Genomic DNA, 25,949 nt, shown 5'->3' on the forward strand with positions numbered 1-25,949 from the left:
TACAAAACACACAACAAAGTGAATTAATTAACATCATTGGTGGAGCTACACAATGGTTGGGAGTGGCACTGGCTAGGAGGCACATCTAAATGCCAACTCTAACAGAAAATGACTTTTGAAAAAATATTTGCTTCTGACAGCCAATGTTAATCAAACATATTGCTTTCACACCATAGCGAGCAATTCAACATGGCTGAAAACGTATTGTTTATCATTCAATACACAGTCATGACATCACGAAACAAAATGCATGCATAAACAGAATCTTGCTCAACACATTCATCACAGAAGCAGGAACAAACCATGAGTAAAAAGAAGTGTTCAGCCCTTTTGATTTTTCAGTACCATAGAAAAAGAAATTGTTCTGATTTTCAAAATGGTCACAAGGTGCAGACTATTGACACGTGAATAAACAGGACATAGGAGGTTGGTGTGAAGTTTCTGAAACATTTTTTTCAGAGTCAGTCCTTTTCTTTTTACTTCAGTTCAACGAGTCAGTCGTTCGCCACCTCTGAAAACAGAAAGTTTCACCTCGAAATGCATTGTCGAGACCGTCGTAAGACACCCCCCATCCCCCGCCTCCTTTACGCACTTGTTCATACCGTAACAACTCGCCTGTACCTTTAACTCCTGGGTCGACGTATCCATCTAGTGCGCATGCGCCGGAAGTTGCCTGCCGCAGACAGCAGCAGCAGCAGCAGCAGCAGTGATTCGGCAGCGCAGAGCAACGGGAGTAAATCTGTCCGTTTTGAACCATGGCGACCGACTAAATGATGCCTTTCGCCGAGGTGGCCGGAGAGTAAGTAGTCTTGTTTTTGCTGCGCTCCATTCGTGCTCCCTTCTCGGTGACACCTGCGCCACATTTGCTCGCACGTATTCTTGGGAAAAGGCGAGGAGGAGAGGGCAACAATGGGACTGTGTACGTTTGAGACGTGCTAGGAGGTTAGCTAGCCTGGAGCTGGCCACTCAGCTGGCACTCTTATCTCGAGCAACCTGCGGGTTTTGTAGCGCCTCTACTGTCTTTACGTGCAAGCGGACGGTTTGCACGATGTGTTGTGAGTCTTCATTTCAACTCGCAATACAGTCATGCTTGAAGCGAAAGGAGTCTTGAATGAAACCGGTTCTTGATTAGTACTATTAAGATGCCTGGCTCGTTCTTGTGACAACAGTTGTGGATTTACGATCGTTTCCTTGCGAAAATATCTTCATCCTATTTATTCAGTTGCCCCCCCCCCCCCCCTCAACCGCCCCAGGCGTCTTGTGTGGTTAAGTTGCTCGTGCAATTCGTGTCAAGGCTTTATTTAGCCGGAATTAAGTTATCTCCTCGTTTGGGTGCACATGGGAGTGCTCAGGGTGAGTGAGAAGGCATTTTTATCCACCTGCAGAGGCAAGTGTTAAAGGTGATAACAAAAGGTTGACGTCACCGAACCGCACATCGACCTCGGAGGAAGAGGAGGAGTGAAGAAGGAGACGTAGTTTGTGAGGAGAGCAGTCTCTTTTTTTTTCACCACAGCGTCTAATGGTTTGTGTCTGGACAGAAGAGGTCTGTCTCTGATCAAATTTCGGCTATCCTAAGGGCGCACTTAACTAATGGGATCCTATCGATGTTTGTGCCCCCCTCTGAGTCTGATCTTTGCACGGCGGAATGTTAATGCCGCTCCTGTTGTTTTTTGGGGGGGCTGCTCTGAGTCACGTTTTATTGTAATGCCATGGGCCGACATTATTTCCAAAACTGGACAGTGGCTGGATAATGCTGAGGTACTCAAACTGTATTGTGTTGAGCTCAATGTGTATTTTGTGTGGTATGTTAAAAAAAAAAAAGCCTTAATAAGCTGTCTGACAAGCTGAGATGTGGCCAGAGATGAGGAGCCTGACCCTGGTTGTCCGAAAGTGCACTTTTGCAACCTAGCTTTCTTCACTTACATTTTCCAAAGAGCAGATAATTAAATTTCAAAGTGTGTCGTCGGGGAAACTCAGGCCCCCAGACTCTGTGCAATTATCGAGTAGAAGGAAGCCTTTTTGCAACGGGGTGCTATGTTTCCCAGCGCAATGAAGATTAATTAGGTCTTAGAAACAAATGACTGTAAGGCCTCTCCCATCTGAAAAGTGCTCTAATGTCACCTCTACCAGAATAAAGCCATTATAGTTGATACGCAGGGATATTGTCATGCTAACAACCTTGTATAGTGAACATTTGCAACTCAGCATTTTTTAAATTTACATATTCTCTGGTGGTTTTTGGAAACTGTCCCCCGATAGTTGCTGGAAAGCTCACCTAATCGCTGTTTTGTTCTCAGGCCAAAGCAACTATGCAACGTCGTTTGCGCCATCTGGTGGCATCTTGATGTTGAAGTGGTTTGAACGACTTATATACTTGCAGATTTTTGCTATTTGCGACAGAGCTTGCCTAAGCCGAATTTCTGCGCAGGAACGTCGAGAAAAAAAAACACCGTAAGTTATCATTATTGTACCGTAAATATTTGTGTGAACCCCTAATACAAAACTGAATGAAAACCAGAAAGTTCGGCAGCCAACGAGGTTCATCTCGAGCGGCATGACCAAGTATTCGTTCGCCGCTGCACAAACGGGTTCATTGAGCGCCTTTTGTAACTTCGAAATGTTGCATATCATTTGCAATGGACGCTAGCCAGTCAGCAGCTCGAGCGCTTTCGTGTGAGCCGTCCGCTCCGCTGATTGGATTTCACTGTCACTTCAGAAGGAATGTGTCTGCTTACTTAACCCAACTCCTGGTGAATAGTCTTCACAAAACATCCATAGAAAATTCCAGAAAACACCAAACTTAGCGCTTTGACGCCGTGTACTCTTGCGTGATGCGCTTTTTGGTCATGAATGCTAATGTTTGAGCAGCCAAGTGATGTACGAGTTCACCTCCCAAGTTTTGGTCATTTTCTGCATGTGGCAGCGAGCGTTTTCCAACTTGGGTTTTTGTCTGAAAATGATACGAGCGTTTGCTTATCTGCTGTAAAGCTGACAGACAAGCCTGAATGTCAGTAGCACCTGGTTCATTTGTTCATGTCACGCTGGTCAGCACGCGAGAAAATGAGTGCTCTCCACCAAAGGGAAATGCCACTCGTTCATGAGTCATGTGCTGACTTCTCTGACCTGTCACCACCAAGCGAGAGTCTTTGCTTGTGGGCAGAAAAGCAAGTTTGCCTTTCGGCTTTCCTGCCAGCCACTGACAAATGTGTCGGAATGTATTGATTTACAGTGGAGACAGAAGAGGCCTTTTTTCTTTTCTTTTTTTATTTTTTTATTTAAGTGCAGCATCGTGGGTTTTTTGGCCTCCGGTGTGTGTGTGTGTGTGTGTGCATACAAGGCTTAGTAGGAATAATAACAAAAATGAATGGCATGCCAAGGTTTAAAACATCTGTCATGCAAAGTCTTATCAGCACCTGATATTTTTTTTTTAGCTCGGATCCAAACAAAATTATCTATGTTGAACCTTTACCTCCTTGTAGTTATTAAGATAAGCAAAGCAAGCTGAACTTTGGAGTTTGTGCACATCTTGAATGCGATTTTGGAGGTTTCATTAAAAATATGCAATTTTGAGCAAATAAATAGCATACTAGACTTTCTGTAGGAACTCTTGAAGAAAAATAAATGAAAAATAATAATAAGTCGTTACCTGAGCCCTTTGGCACCGTGATGTCATTTTCAGTCAACAGCAAGTGGCAGGACAAGGCAAAATGGCCGCCCCCCTGAGATGGATACAAGCAGTTGGATTTCTCTACACACCACAAACGCAATATTAATCAGAAAACTGTCTAAACTTTTGGGGGCGCATGGAACACATTTTTGACTTCTCCTTTAAATGAAAAACACTGCAATCACAATGTCATGTAATGTATTGGGGAGTTACAAACTTTAAAAAAAAATGCTCATGAACAGCCCCCTTGGCAGTGGTAAATATTCGGTATGGGTGAGCTCTTTGTTTGGATCACTTGAGCGGCGGACTCCTTGCAGCAGTGAGGGAGAGTACAATGTGAACCCAGACGGCGCTTTCCAAATGCTAAATTGACTGGATTAAACTAGGAGCCGACCTCGATTGGTCTCGCAGAGTAAAAGCAATTGTTCTTGAGTGGCTCCCATTGAGGCCCACGTGCTTTATGTTGCGGAAGGTCCTGTTCTTGTCAGCAGAACAATCTGCTGCGCAGCATAAAGACTGCAGCAATAAGAGGATAATATCAAAGCCGTACTTTCTGTCTGAGATGTACGGCTGCAAATATCTTATCACAAGGGACAAACATTGTGGAGAACTTGCAGTCACTTGCTCTCATGAAATACCCAGCGATTAATTGCTCGGCATTTTTTTCCCCCCACCCACTCGTTATTATTGTTGACTGAAACAGCCTGCCTAACTGGCACATTTTCTGGAACGAGCCCCATTAAAAGTGCAATTTGAATTGGAAATGCAACCAGGATCTTTCCTCAAACCTCATTTCCCTGCAGGGGCCAGTGGATGTTAAATCTCCAGCAGGTGTTGCCTGGGATTTTCATGTGCATATATAGATGATTTTTATTTTCTGCACCTTGGTAAAAAAAAAAATTTAGACAGGTTGTCCCCATATTCCCTTTTTCCTGTGTGTCCTCTCTGCTGCGCAGTGTCGGATTTGACGTGGAGCAGATGTTAGGTGTTTTTTTTTTTTTTGAGACAACAGTGTGAGGGGTCAAAAACAAGTCAGGGAGTAAAAAAAAAAAAGTGGGAGTGCATGATCGCTGCAAATGGGGAATTGTGGACAGCATGGCCCAGTTGTGTGAGTAAGGAAATGACCTGCAGGGCTGCGGGTCACATGGCATTTGCTTTGTATTTAGCCAAATGACTTTAGGCGCTAGGCCTGCTTTGACACTCCCTGCCTTTCTCTGCAATGCATGTTTATTTTGTTTTGCGAGGATTTGCATGTTGGCAGGCTGACACCAATTGGGGCAAAAAGAAAAAAAAAAGCTTTTGCTTTGCCCGAATGCACGCTGAACAAACCTGAAGCCCCGAGCCAGGCAGGGCTGCAACCAAACACCCAAGACCAAAGAGGGCTTTTTAGCGATTGTTGTGTCTTCATCTCGAGGGCAATCGTGGAAGAATGCACGCCTCGCTGTGACATTCACGGCAGCGGGAGGCACGAGGGCATCTCGGTGTGATCAGCCTCGGCGGAGTCACTGGGGACAACAGAGCTGTTTATCCGCCTCCATCAGCAGCAGCGGAGCGGGCCAGATGCGGCATTCTGTTTATGGCACAAGATAAGGCCGTCTCAATCAGATCACTGAGCCTCTCCACCCCCAAAATACGCCCGAGCTCTAATAAGAGACGGCAAGGCGAGCCCCATATTACATCCTAGGCAATGCTAATAAATATCATTATCGTGTCTGTTGCTGCCGTTTTCCAATGTTCTCGCCGAGTGCACATATCAGGGCATCATTAGCTGGAGCTACAGAGGCTCTGAGGGTGACCCAGGCTGCGGGATCGCAAACAACGCACCAGTAAAGCTGCTGCTGCTCCTGGAGGCACACACACACACACTCACAGTGAGTTCAATGTGTCATATTTGGCACAAACGTTAGATAAAGCTTCCCGAGGATTAGAAGAGGGGGGGGGGGGGAGATGTAAAAAGGCTGTCGGCTAATTGGGCTTTATTTTTAATATTTCAAACGCTTCATTAGAGACTGAATTTCTTCTCTGTTTGGAATACCTTTTGGGGACTGGCCTCACAAGCGCAAAAGGATTCGTCACAAGATTGGGCTTTATTTTTCTTTGTTGGAACTGGAGTTGCGTCATTTTTTGATGAATAATTTCCTTTTTTTGTGATAAGAGTATTCCTGAAGTATTGACTTATTTGACACCCCCCCCATATACACATAATAAGTATAAATAAAGTCTGCGCTGCTGCGGCGCAAGCTAGCTTAGCACCTAGCATTCAAGCAGCCTCGAAAGAAATGACTTCCGGGACTACGGGCGACATTTTTTAAATCTGTACGACGCTGTTAGCGTGACCTTCTTTGTGTGCGTGGGGTACAAGAGCCTTTAAAAAAAAAAAAAAAAAAAAAAACTTTGACAATCTGGAAATCACATTGTATGAGATTGAGATTTCAATCCCAAAACAATAAATTGTTCAGCCCTAGAACCTGGCTTTACCTGGTGCCCTTTATTTTTTTCTATTTGAATTCTTTTCGCATTCCTTAAAAACATCTTGAGTATGAAAATATTTTTGAAGGAAAAAAAAAAAAAGAAATCTCAGTATCTATATTGTTTTTCGGATGTCAAATCACCAGGTTCTAAAATGCTGTCCACAGCGCACAGGACTAGCGGCAAGTTTGCTCTGTTTTGCCTTGATGCTTTTGGAATGTAATCATGGGGAGCCTCAAAAGGTCTGACTGGTGGAGGAGGCTGCGCCGTAGCCGTGTCAGGGAGCTGCGGAGGCTCCTTTGACAGAGCTGCAGAGGTGAGGAGTCAGTTGGCCCTTTGCCGTGACCCTTCCCCAGGCCCGAGCGTGTGGGTGTGTTTTATTTTTCTGCGTGCGTGCCGTGCGCTGGAGAGCAGGCGGCACTTCCAATGCGGCGCTTTATAACCTCCTCACCCTCTGGTCCTTGTTTGCACCCATTGTTGGCCACAGTGAATGGTATCTGCGTGCCTTGAAAAGTAACCAGATGACATTCTTCCTGTTGTTGGAAAGGGCCCGGGGGTTGTGTTGTGAAAAGCGGCTGAAAGGATAGGCTAAGATTGTGACCTTCGCAGGCTAATCTCTTGCATGTCATTCACTGGGTTGTTTGAAGCAAAAGCACAGCTCTTTTTCTCTCTCCGATAGCCGTGAACCTAGCCAGATGGATGTCCAAATTCCAACGTAGTGTTCAACAGTTCCTCTACGCTATGCGTTTGTTTATTTTAATTTCCCCTTTGAGGGAACAAGCAAGCTTTTTGTAGTTTCTTTGCCGACTCGTTATTCTTGACAGGCAGTGCTTCGGACGCCTACATTTTCCAGACAGTCTCTCCAGCATTTTAGTGAGCCGGCCTTCTCGTTGCCGTTCTGAAATACTACCAGTGCCGTGAATTGAAAGGCACTTAGTGTGGCCGTAAGCATCGCTGCAGCCCTCCAACGAGCTCATGTTGTTTATGTCCTCGGCAAGTGGCGTTTCCTGGAATGTACAGTGGCGCAGTTGTCACTCCGCGGGGGGGGGCGTGCTAGCTCTAAATCACGGTTCATAGTTCAACTCGAGTTATTGTCTTAAAAGGAGAGGACCACACTTGATAGCTCCATTAACAGGATGTTCTGTTGCGGCATAAAATCAGAACGTTTTTGTTTCATGTACTGTTTCAAATGTGAACCTGAGTCATTTATTGTCTGACCTTTTAAGCTGCTACGCTTTAAATCTAAAATGAGGTATTTCTTAACAGCTCGATGGTCTTAAACTTACCGTGGCTATGAGCCTTAGATTGTCTTCTCTTTATGGACTTTTTAAAAAAAAAATTTTTTTTTACCTGTTATATTAAGTCGTCAAACTGCTCTCGGCCCTGCGATAGACATGCATTCTTCCTGTGTTAAGGACGTGCCACCTGTATCGGGTTAAGATTTGGGTCAGATCTCTCACAGGATCCTCCCTTTTTTTTTTTTTGTGGCAGAATTGACTGACGTGGACCATGCCACCGAAAGAAAAGCTGTCAGGTTCGCAGGGCGTCTTTTGTCTGACATCTTTCAACGACAAATGATTGGCATATCTCCCGCCATTTCCCCCTTTTGTTTGCACCCTTTCAGTTTCGGCGCAGATAATAAAATTGACCATTATGTGTGATGTGTTCACAGCCGGCGAACACACAAAACCACCAGGTTGTTTACAAAGGAAGCATTGAGTTCGAAAGGGAAAATGTCAACTTTTATCACGCCACTGCACAACCATTTTGCATTAGTCAGAAAACATCCCCCGAAGTGGCGCGACATCCGTCGAATGAGATGGGGATGGAAGTGGGGCGGGGGGCCCAATTTGAAAGACATTCTTGTAAGTATTCATGTGTAAGGAGTCCTGAGGCAGGTCATGTTGCTGTGTGACAGGCAAGCATTCGTCTTGCTGAGTAGCTCACTTCCCAGGTCTCATTGCAGGGATTTGAGTGTCGGCTTTCTGTAATTAATAGCCGGTGGCCCCCGCGCGCACCCCGTCACTAGACCAGGTGCCGCTCAGATCTGGTCTGGTCGGATTGGATGCAACTCACCGACGTCGTTCTCCTTGTATACATATCGGCTGACTGTGTACATAGAAACACGCCGGCCGCAGCCATAACAAAGAAGGCTTTAATCATTCCTGTGAATTTGAACGCCGCACCGCTGACGCAAAGCTTATTGGTTAAAGGATGTGGTTCGTTTCGTCGACTTTGTGTCAAGCGCCATTCCACTCATGTCCTGCCGCTGTTTAGCAGAGCTCGCGGCTCTGACAGATTGCCGTCCCGATGGGGAGATTTCTTCAGCCAGTACTGCCAAAGGCACTGACACCATCATTAGGCTTTGATCAGCTGCAGTCTGCGAGAGGAAGAGGAGAGAGTAATATTCTTGATCTAATTACTCGGAGACATTTCAGGCAATGTAATATGTGATTTAACCTCTTCTCAGAGGCTATAAAAGGAAGCTGGGTTAATCTTCCTGGCAACCTCGTTTCCACGCAGGGGAGAGTGCCTTAAATTTCCCTTTCCCACGAAGCTGGTAAAAGCCGGCGTGACGGTACAGTTTGTGCTCGGAGTGCTTCAACATCGCTCTGACCTTTCCTTTAATGTGAGCAGCGGCGCCGTGTGCATTTAGATGCTTAAACAAAAAAAAAACATTTGCGCATCCTCCAAATAGATTGTTATGCGGGGTCCTTTTGTTTCCGCCGCCGCTCTCTTGTCGAGTGATGAGTTGCGAAGATGCGATTTGAACAAATAGATTGCAACTGGAATAAAAGGCTTTTGGGTTAATCAGTCAAACATGGTTAAGCAATTCTTCGGACATGAAGAGATTAGTCTTGCTTGCCCCGAGCTCATCGGCGCTCTTTTTTTTCCCGAGCGCCGGCCGGCTAGGCTTTTAGGGCCAAGGGCCAAGGGCCACGGGCTGTGGCCTGGCCTAGCCTGCTCTCCACGGAGAAGCTCACACTCAGCCCTCAGCATGCTCCGTTGCTCCTGAATGCCCCACCACGCTCTTCTCCGCCTTTGTTAGCCAGCACAATCGCAGGGATGGATTAGCAAATTAAATGCAGACGTTGGGGTATGTTGTGTTCATCTTGTATGGCTGAGATCTTGGACTTTGTCTTCCATTTTTATGACGAAGCGCTGATCACACTGATGGCTAGTGACCAAGACGTGATGATAAGTGACTTCTGTCATTTCCTTCTCCATAATATGTACCTGCTTTACTCAAACGGCTCCTGCAGTTATGTTTTCTTCGCTTGTTTAGAAAGCGCCACATTCTTGCCAAACAATCTTGCGAAGCTTCAAATTGATACGCTCGTGAATGAACTATTTATTTATTTATTTATTTTTTAATTAAGGCTGATGCTTGGGTTGTGGTTTAGCCGTTTCAAAAGAGAAGGTTTAAAGTAACCGTATTGCAAATGGAGACATTAGAATGAATGTCACCGTGGCAGTACTTGTCTTTAAATTGGACATTTTTTTATTTAAAAAAAAAAAGAGTAATAATGGCACTGTAATTTTTTCACTCTTTTTTTAAATCATGCGACAATCAAGATAGTGCTATTTAGTTTTCTCTTCCACTTGATTGACATCAGTGGATCACACAAACTTGTGATCCATGTTTTTACCCACAGATTCATTCCGAAATCCCTAAATTGCAGGTTCCGTCTTGCGGTGTGTTCACACCAGGCGCAAATTGAACCATTCACACCACCTGCTCACCCAAAAAGCCGAGGCAAATGTGTGTGTGCACCCGAAACTTTCTGATTGTTTTTCTGTCAGAGGATATATAGAGCAAAAAAAGCAAAAGAGACTCAGAGACACGCATTTAAGGGAGCGAAAGAAGGCGTAAGAGAAGAGTGGCTCAGCAGCCGTACGGCCGCTGAAGAGTTGCAAAGTACTCTGCTGTGCTGCATGCACGCCCAAAACGTCTCCTTTTAAGAGCCACCCACACATACTTTTGAGGAAATGGCCTTCGATATGACTTAATCGGCGGCAGAATTCATAGATTGTGAGGTATTAAAGATTCACTGTTGTCATAGCGACACCGTATGCTCGCAAATAAAGTCAAATTATGTTCGGCGTGTACGCAACTCCTGCGATCCAACTCAGTCCGGGGTGAGCTCACCATAACAGATGTGATCTGCCGTGTTTGCGATGATCCCAAGTAGCGGGCGCTCAATTGCATGTTCGTGCCCACGAACCCACTGTTAATAAAAAAAAAAAATAAAAAAATCAAATGAGTGTAAAATTTATTATCAACCTTTTTTTAAAAATTTTGTTAGTTAGATCAGCTGAATGGTGTTTTACTCCGGTTATTTTTGAGATTTTTTTTTTTTTTTTTTTGCTGAGTTTCCTGCACCAGCCAATCGTGTCTCCCACCTCTCAATTCCATTCTTGTTTGGAGCGTAGACCACTGTGCTCTGAAGAGACCCCAATTAGCAGGACTAGTGGTCCTCCCGAAAGGTCACCCCCAAAGCATTGGTGTGAGAACAGAAAACTTCGGGGAGGGTCAGGAACGGCCGGCCTTTCCCCGAGTTATCTCTCAGCCCGACTTCAAACACAACAAGCACTCTTTCTTGACGTAGCCTTTTTTTTTTTTTTTCTTTTCTTTTTCTTTTTTTTTTTCCATGTTAAGAAGGCACGTGAATCTGACCGCATCGACGAGATCCATTTGTCATTAGCTCCAAAGTCTCCTACTTTATCAACACACGTCTGGTGTCGGCTATCTGGGCCTGATTGATGATGCTGTCCTTATTGCAGGGAACGGGGGGTGGGGGGGTCGATGGCAGAAATTTGCTGCTGGGTGCATTAATGCTCTGTTCAATGGCATAGACCTTTGAGCACGCCTCATCAGTCTTGAGTCACCGGACGGCCGCTGGAGATCGGTGGCATGCCCGAAAGTAGGAGAGTGGCGTATGTAACTGTGTTTTTATCAGATGAGTGAACTCTTGTTACTCATATGACTGTTTACCTCTCGTGGGGGGAGAAGGCTTTGATTATGGAGTAATCCTCTATTCAGCCCCCGACAAACAGTAGTGCTGTTTCCGTGGGAGTTTGTTGATCTTGGTTGAAGCCCTGTGAGCTTGACCTGATCCCAAAACTAAAATAAGGTTCGATTCATTGTCAATTGTTGTTGTGAAAAAAAATTCTCACCTCCAGTGATTTCTGTTTGACTATCAAACCAGTGCTTGCGAATAAATCGTAATTGTGTTGCCATGACAACGCTAGTACACAACTGACCACTTGAGTGGGCTCATAGTTGAGCAGACTGAGGATCCTTAGAGGACCAGATGTTCCCATGCAGACACACAAGTGAGATGTTTGCCATGCTTGGCCTGTGTTTGCCCTGCCTTTCCACAGCGTCACTGGTTGGCTCACCGTTTCCCCATGCCCACGACCCGGCAGAGCCGATGGCCGAGAGGCGCCCGCAAACAAACGGGAGATGGAGGAGAGAACCACAAATGTCCTGTGATTCGCCACGGGCAGAGGGAACACTTCTCGCGTACAGGCGCATGGAAAGGATCGCTTTTATTCTTTGCATGGAGAAACTGGTTTGGTCAGGCTGGAGGCTAGACTGAATGTCAGATCTGCCACGGAGGCGGCTGACCTTGCCGACCTTACGTAGGCCCAGCAAGGAGGCGGATCAGCAACTATTGAACTCATGCTGAACTGGATTTGAAAATCCAATTGAGCTGTTGGAGGACAACGAAACTTAAAAAAGTAGAACGCTTGCACTTCATGGCAGGCCTAATAAGTGTCCCTCTGCCAACCTGTTTTACACTGCAAGTGTTTTTTAAAAAATTTTTTTGCATTTATTTGTAATAGTCAGCGCTTGTCCATTTGTGCCTCGCAGAGTTGCTCGTAAGGCCCGACCTATAATCAGCCCAGCTGTGTTCACAAACCGATCAGTGTTGGACTTCAGACTGCTTAGAACATTTGTCCCTGTTAAATAAGTGCGCGCGTCAGTTGGAAAGATCTAGAAATAGAGGTGGTCTGTGGGGCGTTTGTGTCTGTGTGGGAGAGCGACTTGTGAGAACAGCTGCATTGATCCAGTTTTGTTTATGGAGCACTCAAAGCTGAGACATAAGCCGTGGGAACACCTGGATGGAGGGGAAATGGGACTGGAGGCAATGGTGGTGTCAGTTCTGCTTTTGGATCTGTACCAAGCAAAATACACACACACACACGCACCCCTGTGATGTGTGAGCATAGCCTCTAATCCCAATCAACCGCACTTAACAAAGATTTCCTGTTTCTCCCTTTAATCGCAGGCTCAATTTGTCTCTGGGGTGTCCAATTTCTCGTAAGCGCTTGGAGTGAGGCGAAACATTTATGAGGAGGAACACAAAATGGATGCACCTGCTGACATATGAAAACCTCTCCATCCTAATTTTGCTTTAGTCTGCCACCTGGATTTTTTTTTCTTTACCGCTCTTTAGCTGTCAGCATGTTATTCCCATAAACAAGGGAGCGAGCTCGTTGACCCATTTGAACCGGTTGTGAAGTTTGGGACCATTTTGGGTTGGCGCATTTTAGGCATTAAAGGTGGAACAACTACTTGATATCGTTTTACTGTTTAACTTCAGTAAATTTATTTTCAATGAATGTGGGACAAAATTTACAGAATTGTGGAGAATGTCTTCTCAGAATTGTTGAATCTGCAGCAAAGGGGGAATTGATGCCATATTTTCTCCCATTTTCACTTCCTAAAGGCCGCGTCCCAATACGTTTTCATAAAGTATATACACGCTACATATTTTGATTATATATACATGACTGATTTTTTTTTCTTGGATGATTTCCATCTGCCTCCACTGCGAATGTGCAATTCTCCACAGTAAATTCAAGTTGTAAACAAGTTGATGAAAGATCCATCTGAAGTGCCGTGATTATATCACGCAGACTCCTGCACACATGTTTAGATCCACACGGTAGCGTAACATCTGTTTGTTGACGTTGTTCTGAGCATGCCCTTACCAAACGCACGCAGTCTGGCATCTGACACCATGTGACTCGGCTCATTGTCTGGTGTGACTCTGGCATACCTGATGCTAACTTTGAAGATGAAATTTATTCATTTACTGTTTACAGAATGAATAGGTTAAGAATGTCAAAACAATGTGAATAATAGCTTCAAATTGGAACATAAAATAGTGTAAACACTGAGATTTTTCAGTTGACTTTTAAGATGTCTTCGTTTTAGCATCCTAGCATGCTGACTATTTGCTGCCTTTCTTAGATGTCTGATAAAATATTGTTCATGTTTGAACTGTGATAATGTCTTTTGAGCCTCGCTTTTTAAGTGCATGAACATTTTACTCAAATCTGTTAACAATTCCATACAACACTCCATAAAATCTCCCGAATGTATACAGCCAAGTACTGACAGGTGTCAGCTTTGTCCAAAGCAATCTGCTGGTTACCAAAAAGTGGAAGAAAAAAAAAATCTCCCTGCATTCTGATCAGTGTTCTGCCCGTCTCCTTCTGACACGATCAGATGAGTCGTCGAGTTTTGAATATCACGTGTTCAATCCTGTACAAGTGGAAATTCGGCGCATGCAAGGGTTCAACTGGTCGCACTCGCACTTAACCAAACTAACCACACGATCTCTGCAGTCTCACGCATGTTCGTTTTGCGTGGGCTTGCCCTTAAATACTCTGTAATGCATCTCCCGTCGCTCACGATAGCGTTGCCTTAAATGTATACTTTTGGGAGTGAAGTTGATTTGGGTTGTGTCGTACTCACACGTCAACGTGAGACACTTCACAGGCATAAGCATGTGCACGTGTTTTCGCAGATAACTATTTCCTTGTTTACATACAAACGAAACACCCCCCTTTCAGATGTTTGTGCTTCCAGGCTACAGATGGAATGTCTGTTCAGTCAGTTGTAAAATGACCCTCAGTGTGATGCCTGTACTGTTTAGTCAGCTCTCTCCTAAGTAGGGATCAGAGATACCAGTAACAAGTACCAGAACGATACCAGTACGAATATTCATTTTTGAGTACTCACCGATCTCGTTACCTAATAAATAAATATATATATATATATATGAAATTTATTTTTTTTTAAAGCCCAGGTAAAATAAATGTACTTTTTTGGACTTCTATATCCGTCAACGGCAGTGAATGGGTTAATTAATTTATTTTTATTTTTTTTAATAGTTTGGACACCAAGCATGGAACCTTGCCCACAATTTGAATCTGTCCACCTGACCTTGGCCAGACCACGCACGGCTGAGCACATTTTTCCTCCTCCTTGTACATTTTTAGAACACTTTCGGAAGCCAACGGGGCTTAAGTGGCTGCTCGTGAGGCTGTGCCTACGTAGCGGAGAGCCCCCTCTGGCTCACCTCATGTTGCCATCGAGGGGGTCGGTTAATGGTCCGAAAATGGCCCTGGCCTTGATAGAAAAGCTGGGCCGAGCCCTTCGCGGCCGCACTCGCTTCCTAATCCGTTCCTTTTAGCCACCGCAACTATCAGCTCGTTACTTACTGAAGGAGCACCACAGTTGTTGTCTTCGTCAATATGTTGGACCGAACGCCTCAATTTAATTTCATAGGCTTTCAATTCAGGTGTATTGGTTGTCACCTGTTGGCTCTACTGTGTGTTATGGTTATTTAGTACTTTTTAGGTTTCCAGTTTCAGGATTAAAACCATCGTCCAGTATGAGTCTGAAAGTGCGTGAGTCATCCAAATGTTTTTTTTTTGTTTTCCTGATTCAGAATTTTGCAGTAATGTCACACCATTGTGGCCTTCTACTCTAAATTCTTCTCCAACACCGTTGTTTGCAAAAATCCTGACAAAGGTCATGGTAATATTTTCATTTCTTGTTAACATATTCAAGAGCGGGAGCTCTTTTCCCTTTCTTTTGGCTGAAAGCTTGAGCTTCATAAAGAAGGGGAGAAAAAACAAACCTCGTCTTCCAGCTCGCTTTCTTTCTATACTTGTGAATTCACACAGCCGGCTGGCAAGGAAAGTACCGTAATTTCTCTCTTTGCCCTGCGAGAATCAACACACTGTAGTTGCATTGAAGTTGAGCTTTTTTTTATTTTTTTTTTATTTCAGACCTATAACCTGGGGGTAAACATGCAATTAAAATAACATCAGCCTGCTTTCACCACCACTCTCCTCTTCTGCAGCAGCAGTAGTTAGCGCAAACACCCAACAACATGGCGACTTGCTTCTCCTAATTGCTTTTGCTTTTAATTGGCGTAGAAAGCTGTAAATATTGAAGTTCTCATCTTTTTGTTGTTTTTCTCTATTTATATAGCCGCATGCCTACTTTTCATTCTTTAGAAATGCTGGTGGATTTCATGGGTGTGTTTTGCTCCGTAAGATTATCAAAGTCGGTTCCCTCAAATATTTCCCCCGCATCAGCTGTTCTTTCTCTTTATAAACTTCTACTTTGTTCTTTATGTTGGTAAAATAAGGCAAAATGTAGGTCAGCTTTTATGGGAACAATTTGACACAACGCACGACATCGCCTTGTTCCAGCCGTGCTTTGTTTTTTTTGGGGCGTTATTGGAAATGCATGCCTCGGTTATTCACTCAATGTTTGTGTTTTTGGAAGTAGCCGATGGCGAATTGTCTCTCTCTCTCTCTCTCTCTCATACGCACACACACAATACTCAGAGAACCCCGTGTCGACTGCCTGCGCGGCGCTGATAGTGCGAGATGCCTGGCGAAACTCCACCGAAGCGCTGCCTGCACCGTAGGCCTGCTCTGTTGGCGAGGAAGCCGTCCTCCACTGATGAAAATCAGTTTCCATCCAGGCCAGAGCGAGCTGTGTCCCTGCATCACAAAGGCTACTAAGCCACCCCCTCGTTGTCTGGAGGGGATGATGGCTGGAGGCTTCAGCCCAGACAGAGCCCCCTGCCTGGTGGTCAGAGGGCAATCCAGAACATGAAGGAGTCCGTCAAATGCTGACTGCCACCTGCAGAGCGGTGCCGGAGACAGCTCAGGCGCTATCTGGGTCGTATGCGTCATCGTATTAGGAACAGCACTCTAATTTCTTTATTTGTGCGTGTGTGTGTGTGTGCTTTTTCGTGAATCTTCTTTATTTATGTACAGCACTTTGTTTCAGCTGCAGCCATAAAGTGCTCTCTGAATAAAGTTGAGAATTCGTCTTGCAAAGGCCATCAAGGGTCACTTTCCACCAAGCTGTCCAATTCACCTCTACACGACACTCCGTTTGACATTTTGGAGCTGTGACGACTAAATAATAAATCCTTACTGTACTCCTTTTGGTTGGGGGGGTATCAAGGCTGTTATGCGATACCTCAAAGGCGGAGTAGGGCTAACTGATGTCCTTTTCAGCAGTCCATTCCACACGATAAACAGATTTCCCGAAGGAATGGAAAACTGGATCAATTTCTCGTTGACGCTGATGTGCAACACGGAAGCGAGACCAAAATGCCGCATGTCCTCCATCCTTGTCCCTTTTCTTTGCTCTGTTCCACCTGATAAGAATTCATGCTATCTTTGTAACACCAGCTTACCCTTGACAAGCGGCAGTGAAATGAAAGCTGTTCCAAACCCGAGGACCCAGGCAAGCTGATGGGGGGGGGTGTCTTGGTGGATTCGTGCCATGAAGTAGATCCACACAGAAATGTACAAGTTGCCGTGGCAGTGGTGCTGATACTGACGGCCGGCTTTTCTTTTCTCTCCTTCCTTGCTCGGCGCTGTAAGGCGGAGTGTCAGCTGGGGCATTACCATAGGCTGACCTTTGCCGCCGCACTCCCCACTGCAGCGTTTTCTGACATTCAAGGGCCGCTGTGGGGGAGACGGGAAGGGGGTGGACTGATGGCCTGGTGGCTGTTTCTCGCCTGTAGCCGCTTGGTGTCTGCGTGTCCTTTTAGCAGACGCAGTCCTCGCTGACGCTGGCGTTTTATTTCCCGAGGCATCAATCAAACGCGTTTGTCACCGTTTTAGTTTTTTAGTTTGTTTTTTTTTGAAAGCCTGAGCAAAGGCGGCGCTGTATTTGATATGTGGTTTTCCTCCAACCTGGGCGCTGCTTGTTGCCAGAGAGATTGCCGTTATCTTTATGTGAAATCTTGGCACCCTGATAAATGAAAGCTGGAAATCCTGCCTACTGACATCAAGGCGCTGTGTACCTCAACTCATTCCAAGGCTGAGGGGGGGAAAAAAAGAATAACATATCAGACCAATTAAAGTTAATGCATGGTGACACAGTGAATCGAGAGCAGGGATTGCTGCCATATGGTGGTCCAGGCTGTAAATCAGAGAGCCAGGGAAGGGAGGAGTGGAAGGATCAGCAAGCAGAAGGGTGCGTGCAGCATCAAACCAAATCGCAAGACCGCCGCTTTAGACCCAACAAACTAGCCTTTTTTTTTTTCTTTTCCCTTTGCCCCCATAGCCTCCCATATTTCCACTTTGCCCCTGCAGCACCCCAATATGCAACACTCTCGGGTATCCGTGTAGAAGTGGCAGCTTCATTAAGGCTTGTTTTTTCTCCTCTCGCCAGGAGGATTTAAATGAGCTGTCGTCCTGACCTTTTTGAGCTCCAGCTTTTTAAAGCAAGTTCAGACCCCCCCCCCCGAACCTGCCACCTGCCCTTCCTAGCTTTCCACCTCTCTGTCTCACTTTGTCACCCTTCCCTATACTCGTCTCGTTTCCCTGCGGGGGGGGGGGGGGCGACACCTTTAAGCCATCGCAGGCATGCCAAGGTTGTTTTGTGGGTAATTGCCTCCCTCATAGACTCTGTTTGTCTGCACACACTTGTCACACTCCACTGATGCCATGCGATAAAAGCAGAGAGGGCACCGACTCTTTAGACTTAATTTGCTCCCTGACTGTTCTTTAGTGCTGATTAAGCAAGCATCTGTGTTGTTTGGAATCCAGCAGTAAGCCAAGTGGAGCATGGCTAACGTTTTCTCCCCCTCTATTACATCAGCGTTATTGCACAGAGTGGCAGGCATTTATTGAAGCTGTAGCCTCATTTATTCCGTTCTTTTTCACTCCATCCTGGTCCAGCTCCCCGGCTCGGTAAGACCGCCGCATAGACATGAGATGAGCTTGTCAGCACCAGGCCTCTTGAGTGTGTCCTCCTAAAATGTACAAGACTCGTCAATTTGCTCTGTTGTGGGCTTGCGGGAACGAAGCGGTAAAGTGCAGGTTTCAAGGTCCGGCAAGCCCACCAAGAGGTTGGAGGGACTCCATTTTTAACCTGCTTCCCCTCAGGCTCATTTTACTTCAGAGGTTTGATGTTTAATTCAAGTTGTTAACAGCATCAAATGTCACCTTACCTGGCGCTCCAGGTGCGAATCAGTGTGTAATTCAACAGACTTCCTAAGGTGTCTGCCTGCGGGGATAAGTTCTTTTAATCAGCACTGCTTCTGTATTGCTAAGCAACCTAACTAACCCCCCCCCCCCCTTTTTTTTTTTTTGCTTCCTTTCCACAGTGTGAGGAGACGTGCGTGCCCCATGTTGCATTAGTGTCTGTGTGAAATGCTGGCCTGTCTGCCAGGGCCAGGTGACCTCCCCCTCCAGCTTCTCCCCCACTCGCAGATGAACACTGGACTTCAGAAATGTAAGTAGTGATCAACTTCCAGCACCATCCCACGCCGCTAACCAATCTGTTCCAATGATGCCTGCATGTACCCATGCCATCCGCAGCCAACTTCATGTTTCGAGCTGTGGCGGGGGTAAAAAAAAAATCACCATGAGATTCGAGGATTGCAAATCCTTGTTTGGTCAACATGAGTTGGGCTGATCCGCCGAGTCTGTGATTGACGATGGCTGCATTTGACGCAGAGCAACTGGATGTGTTGAGTTTTTGTAAAACGCGTCGACCAAGTCACTCCCGAAAATTAAAATGACAAGGAGAAGAGGTTGTTATTACAATGTTATTACCTTATAAGAATTGGTATTGCTTTTTTATTTCTTCTCATAAGATTCTTTTTTTTTTTTTTTCTTCTTTGTATTATCCGGCAGCTTGGCTGCCCTCGTCAGTCTTGATATGACGACAAGCATCTGGTTTGGGGGAGATGATGCTCACAAGCACACCAAACAGTCGTTTTTCGATATTAAACAGATACTGGACTGCATTCAAAATGAACAGCAATGAGTACTTGCAGAAAAATGACAGCTTCCATTTTATACATGTTTTGACAGTAATTTGATATGTGGCGTCAATTAACTCATTCACTACACGCCGAGTAAAAAAAAAAAAAAAAAAGGAAAGGATCTTTGACGTCTTTAGCCGTCAATGGCAGTAAATGAGTTCAGGGCGATAATTCCATTCCCATGATATACAGCTAAAGGACAAACCTGATTTGTTCGTGTCACTCCTCAAAGACCCGAATGCATTTCGTCAAAATAACACCCGTGCTTTCACGGAAATGACCTCAGCTTGCTTAACCCCAATCATAAAGGGACTGTAGTAGCGCGCTATGCTTTTCAAATCACCCACATTAATCAGTCACTTGTCAGATACGGATTACAGCTCACACCGTGCTCCATTCAATCCTAAAAAGTACCTCTCTTCCTTTTTTTTTTTTTTTTCCCCCCTTTAGTAAAAACTCAGCGTGACCCATTTCTATGGTGCTTTTTTTTTTTTTTTTTTTTTTCGTTGCAAAAAGCTCCAGCTCATCAAGACTGTAATTTCAGAATCCCAGTAATCAGCCAACCCCCTGGGAGATCAGCAAGCATGAGGGAGTCTGCTAAGTGCCAGCGTCTGTTGCCTCACTCAGGCAGGCTTGTGACATGGTGCCGCCATCAGCACGACTCTTTCTCTACTCCAAGACACATCCCAACTCACGGGGCAAAATTGAAGTTCCGTTTATGTTCCTGTCCAACTCTATAATCCCTTTTGGTCTTAGATGTGTCATTTCAAGCCATTTCTTTCCCCTCCCATCATCATCGTTTTAATATTGTCACTTGTTCTGCTTTTAAAAGCATCATTAGCAGTTTGTTACACCAAATCATTTTTCATCCAATTCTTTGTGCTTCGAGGAGTCCGTCTATTTTCCATATCCACTTAGTTATTCTGTTCATGGTCTCTTAAGACCAGCCAGTCAATCACGTTGCAGTTATGATATGGATGGGAAATGATCTGCCATCTGAACCACAACACTGCCAATGTCCCGATACGATCACTGCAGACTAATCAGCTTCCCGTCCGTGTTCTCTGTGCTGGAAAATGTAAGAGGGCTTTGACATTCCTGGCCTCGACCGTCTGGATAAACGAGACTCGCTCGACCACACTGTGTTAGTCGTCGCTTGAAATCCAGTAAATGAGCTCCTGTTTTTGTTGCCGTTTGAGCACGATCCTTCCGCTATATTTCCCGCAGAGACCTGGACTCTCCGCGTTCTTCCGCGGCCGAGCCTGTGCATAAGAGAAGTCGTTTAAAAGTTACGAGCTAGCAGGTTGCTGTCACAGGCAAGGCCAGAGCAGCTGCTCTATTTATCACCGGGGATTGCCTGTTCGCAGATGATGGCTGTGAAAGGCAAAGGCTGTCCGAAGAGTATATCAGGTGCACAAAGATACCACGGGGTCGCTAAGCAAAGGGCTCATCCTGCAGGCAGGATGTCTCAAATACCAGGAAATGGCCCTTGCTCTTCCATTCTTCCGAGCAGAACAAACACGGAGCTCGGCGGGACCTCTGGGCAGATTTTGATTTTCTTTTTATGCGTCTCACAGAGATCAAAAGCGCTCATCTTTCGCCTGCTCCTTATGCTATTTTCCTTTTTCAAACGTGTTACTCTCCAGCCCTGTCGGCATGACATGCTGTGCTCAGCTGCTTTTTGAAGGAGGCGGCCCCACGCGTGGAACTGAATGCAACCGTCTAATTCAACACACTCAATTTCCTGCTCCTGAGTGGAAATTTGCAATTTACAGCAGCGTGAGCGCCCCCGCCACCCCGTCGCTTAAACCATGTTCAATAAAAACAGTAGTTTGAATACAAGAAGCTCTAATTAGAGCGTGCTGACTGTGCACTTGTGTGCCAACAGCGGTGTAATTAACACATGGCCAAAGCGGGCCCTTTTCCCCTGCTTCTCCGTTGGAGAAGGTGCTTAGTTGGAGATCTTAGACGATGCGCCTGTCGCTACCAGCGGCCGCCAACAAACTTCACTCATATCCTCATTAACCCTCCCTTGATACTTTTAGCCCTTCAATTAATCTAGGTTTGAGGTGAAGGTTGAAATGCTAATGAGCAATACTTGGGAGCGCACGTGTCTACAATACAGCTTGGACTTTCTAGTTGGTATACAAAAGATTTTTTTTTTTTTCATTTTATAGAAGTTTTCTTTGGGTTTCTTTTTTTTTTTTTGTTTTTTAACATTTCTGCGAAACTAATTGCTAAAACCACCTTTCCCATGCGTAATCCCTTGAGCATTTTTAATGGATTGGCTGCATTGCACGGCTTTTGTAATTTAAAAACAAAACAAGTAAAAAGTAAAAAATAAATAATAAAAGCCGCACTCATTAAATACAGCTTTATTTACTGTTTTCCTTTTCTTTGTTTTTAAATGTTTAGCCTAAAAGTATTTTTCTTAAATATTTAACGTCATCATCACTCACTCGGCTATTTGCTTGATGACCTGGCACAGAATTTTTATGTTTTAAAAAAAAAAAGAAAAGTCGAATGGCTGCAAAGAGCTAAGCTCACACTTATCTACTTAGGGGTGATTACTTTGAAGAGAAAATATATCTTGTGAGACCACTGCTATAACTTTTCCGACACGTTTTCTATGTCAGATACCAAAAGGAATACGAACTAACAAGAAAAAAAAGCAGCTTCCTTTTTTTTTTAAGCAACAAAAATATCAACAAGATTGTAAGCATTCATGCGCTTTTCTTTTTCACTTATTCACTTGTCCAAGTTGGATTTTCTTGCCAAGTCCGCTATGTTCTGCATGTCGACACCGTGAATAATGCGAATCGCATTTAGTCTTCCTGCAAGTCAGCTTTGATGTCACAAAGGTCGTTTATCATTCGCGGCGGTTGACAGGTGAAGACCATCCTCGCCTTGTGTGTACTCGCGTGTGCTTCTGTCTGCGTTTGCTGACGCTGGCATTTATTCAGCGACACGCATTCGGGCCTATGTGATGGCCGGCGGCGGCCGTAGCGCCTTGGCCCACACCCCGGCATTAACGAGGCTGCCATTAGCAGGCCGGACACTTAAGTCACAGAAGCCCGCCCCCACCGCCCCGCCCCCTCCCTCCCGTGCAGCACTTGCACATTGCTGCCCATTGTTTTGCCACTCCCAAATAAAAGGGGAATTAATTAGCCAGTCGGCACAGTTGGTCGGTGCAGACGGTTCCGAGCTCCGAGTTCAGCCCCCGTGCCTCATCCCTCAAGCCTACTCAGCTCACTGTGAGACTGAGCGGAACCGCCAAGACCATATGAAAGCGGCGGTTGCTGCCAGCGACTCAGGCATTTCACATTGCTGCTCCATCAACTTGGTGCAAACTGCCATCGCGATTTACTTTACATGAACGGAATAGGCCAGTCTAGTAGTAATAAACATCAAAAGTCAGTTCAGCTCAATTTGCCGTGGTGGAGTTGAGAACGGTTAAATGCTGCTCTTAATCCTTGGCGTCATTTTCCGCTGCTGAGTGTGCCAGGATGATGTTGCCTGGCATCATTCCAGAATGACACGCTTAGCCAGGGTGACGTGGCAAGTTTTATTTGATATTTTTTTTTCTGCCATTCCGATTGAAGATATCTAGTTTACGTGTCGTGATCTCTTCCGACATTAATCCCGAACAGTGAGCCACGCCGCAAATGAATGTAGAAATCGAATGATTTAGCAACATGCAGTCCAGCCATCTTGCTTTTGCAGTTTTGGTTCTTCAACTTTGACATTAAAAACAGAATGCTCAGGCCACCAACGTGTTAGTCAACCGCTACATTTTTTTTTTTTTCATCCATTTGAAATGAGTTTGTAAGTGAATCCCCATCACACGCAGTCACGTACAAACACCATCATGTTCACACCGTCACTTTGAGAGGTTAAATTTAGCTCGGATTCTTAGCACGTGTAACAAATGTCTGCTAGCTGGAGCCAACAAAATCTCCCCGCAGATCAGAGCCTGTGTCTGATTACTCGTCTGCTGTCATGTCGCGCTCGCCTCGTTGTTTACCTTCTCCCCGACGCAGCCACGGGGGAGCGTCATTGCCACTTTTTACCTCAGCCCCAAAGAGGTTCTTTTTCACCCGTGTCTGTTGCTTTGTGTGTTTGTCGCTCGGGTACGGATGACACAAAAACTACCAGGACGGTTCTCATGTAAACTGAAATATTTGGAACGGGGATTGTGTCGGATCGAACTTTACATCAAAGAATTCTACTTAATTACTTTTCCAGTCAATGATTGTTTTTTTTTTGTTTTTTTTACCCCCCCCCCTCCCCCCCATTATAGGGGACACCACACAAAGGATGAGATCCACTCCTTTCCCAACCCCTGCAGAATTGGATGCCTATGCTAAGAAAGTTGCCAACAACCCCCTCACCATCAAAATCTTCCCCAACAGTGTCAAGGTCCCGCAGCGGAATCACGTCCGGCGTACCGTCAACGGGCTGGACACATCGGGCCAGCGCTACAGTCCTTACCCTTCCTCTCAGGCCAGCGCCAAGACTGGCCTCCTCGCCATCGTCAAGGTGCCCACCGTCAAGGGCATCCTCAAAGATTTCACCGGCGGCCGGGCTCGCTTGCACCCCGAAGTCATCATGAACCACCTGAGGGGCCCTTACCAAGTGACTTCGACCAGCACTTTAAACCACCGCCACCCGACTCTGCCCAACCTTCCCCAACCTCAGCAGAGCTTAGCCCTGCAACCCCAGGACGCACCTCAGACTCTACAGATGCCACTGGCTCAGCAGCAGAGCCTTAGACACGCTCTCCCCGTGGCCCAGCATTCTCAGGGCCCACCTAGACTGCAGACTGTCTCTCATCACCCAGCCCTCGGCCACCTGCAGGTCCCCTCTGCCGTCCTCCTTCAGCCGCAGCATCTCCAGCAGCAGCAGCAGCAGCAGCAGCAGCAGCCGCCTGGCCTGCAGGGGAGCAGAAAGCTGCCCGATGGCGACGCACCACCTAATGTGACCGTCTCTACCTCAACCATTCCACTCCCGATGGCCATGGGGCTGCACCAGGGCCACCAGCCAGACCTGAGCACCATTGTGCACCAGATCAACCAGTTCTGCCAAGCTCGGGCCCAAGGTGCCGGATCGGCCTCCATGTGCGAAGGCCAGATCGCCAACCCCAGCCCCATCAGTCGCAATCTGCTTATCAGCGCTTGCTCCAGGGTGTCCATGCACAACAACCCCGCTGGCGGCGGCGGCTTCCCCCCGCACAACTGCATCCTCGGCCCTCAAGAGAAAGCAAGCACCCACCCTTTACCCAGCGTGACCATGAACCACTTGCCTTCCAACCACACAGATCTCAAGCAGCAACAGCACCCTCAGCAGCATCTGCACCCAAAACCCAATCAGCAGTTGCCACCCAACACACAACAACAGAAGATGCGCTCTTGGAATCCGCATCCGTTGCCCCACGTCCCGCATCTTCCCAACGGTTGCAAGCAGCCTACCAGGGAAGCCACCTTCCACTTTAAGGGACTGGCCTACCCTGCAGACGTGTGCGTTGGGCAGCCGTACATGCTGAAACCCCCCATGGAGAGGCCCACCCCCTCTCCGCCCGTCAACAACAACAACGGCATGACGGGCCCCATGACCCACTACCCAAACGGTCACTACTTCCAGTCCCACATTTGGAACAGCAGCATCCTTCCCACACCCAACAGTGACAGCTCCGGGTCTCAGGACGTAGCCATGCCATTCCACGGGGCGGGCCCGGGGGGCTGCACCGCACTCGAATGTGGGCCCCCCGGGGCTCCCCATTACAGGCTACCGGTGAGCTCCTCCACCTCCTCTGCCCACTCTAATCTGATGCAAAGCACAGATTACATGGGTGGGGACTTCCAGACGCCCTACTTCCGCGATCAGAATCTCGGGTTAATGGGCAAGATGCACAGGCCCCCTGTGAGCAGGGTGGGGCCGGAGGTCGGGGATGGTAGAAGCTCTCTCATCCAGCATCCAGGGTACAGATAAGCTATGGCCTTGTCCCCGCAAGTTATCAGACACCCCCCCCCCATTCCCCCTTTTGTTTAGTCTTAAGAAAACACATGATAACTTGACAAAACTGCTGAATTAAATGATTATATTTAATTCATGAAGAACAGTAGTTTTTTTTTTCTTTCTTTGATAAATCTTGCAAGTGATCAATTGTTTTTGTTTTTTTTACCCCCCCCCCTTTCTTTTTGGGTTTGTGAATGCTTCTACCTGGAACATTTAGGAATCATGTTCCCAAGTGTGTTCACGCTTCTACTGTGTGTCATTCCTGCTTTTTTGCTCCACCGTACATGTGTGTGCCTGGGTCTCGACAGATCCTGTGTTATTTCCACTTCACACGTTTGTAAGGGTTTCTCAAGCGCCAAGAAGTCAATTCCTCGCCGAAAAAAAAAAAAAAAAGAAAGGGGCAATATCTATTGTTGGATGTGCCACGAGGAACTTCTGGCTCTGACTCGTCAACTCGACAAGGAAAGACTTTTTGTGTGTAGTAATCTTGTTTGAAACAGCATAATCGTGTGTATGTACGCAGAGCTTTTACTATTTTCAGATGTAATTATTTATTTGTGTAATAGGACTATTGAAACTTGATTCCTTGCTGTCACGTACAGACCAACGCAATCAGGTTGTTTGTACATAGCAAGGACCCAGGCAGGGAGCGTACGTGTTGCTACGGCGATGTACTCTGTCCTGCT

General features: G+C 46.1%; 1 protein-coding gene across 1 annotated transcript; it reads left to right on the top strand.

Moving 5' to 3' along the window:
* Positions 1 to 635: 635 nt before the first annotated feature.
* Positions 636 to 25,337, top strand: fam222ba (family with sequence similarity 222 member Ba). Its single transcript, XM_088279690.1, has 3 exons — positions 636 to 799; positions 18,586 to 18,713; positions 23,549 to 25,337. Exons 2-3 carry the CDS (start codon positions 18,632 to 18,634, stop codon positions 25,234 to 25,236), a joined length of 1,770 nt encoding a protein of 589 aa, XP_088135816.1. The 5' UTR covers positions 636 to 799; positions 18,586 to 18,631; the 3' UTR covers positions 25,237 to 25,337.
* The last annotated feature ends 612 nt before the right edge of the window (positions 25,338 to 25,949 follow it).

This window comes from Idiotropiscis lumnitzeri, chromosome 17 (genome assembly GCF_059441095.1).
Source record: "Idiotropiscis lumnitzeri isolate Australia: NSW breed Sydney's pygmy pipehorse chromosome 17, RoL_Ilum_1.0, whole genome shotgun sequence".
NCBI classification, from domain to species: domain Eukaryota; kingdom Metazoa; phylum Chordata; class Actinopteri; order Syngnathiformes; family Syngnathidae; genus Idiotropiscis; species Idiotropiscis lumnitzeri.

Excerpts from the sequence above, each read along its gene's own strand:
- fam222ba (XM_088279690.1), top strand. The coding sequence starts at position 18,632 with ATGCTGGCCTGTCTGCCAGGGCCAGGTGACCTCCCCCTCCAGCTTCTC. Across the intron at positions 18,714-23,548 it reads GAACACTGGACTTCAGAAAT|GGGACACCACACAAAGGATG; the intron begins GTAAGTAGTGAT and ends CCCCCATTATAG.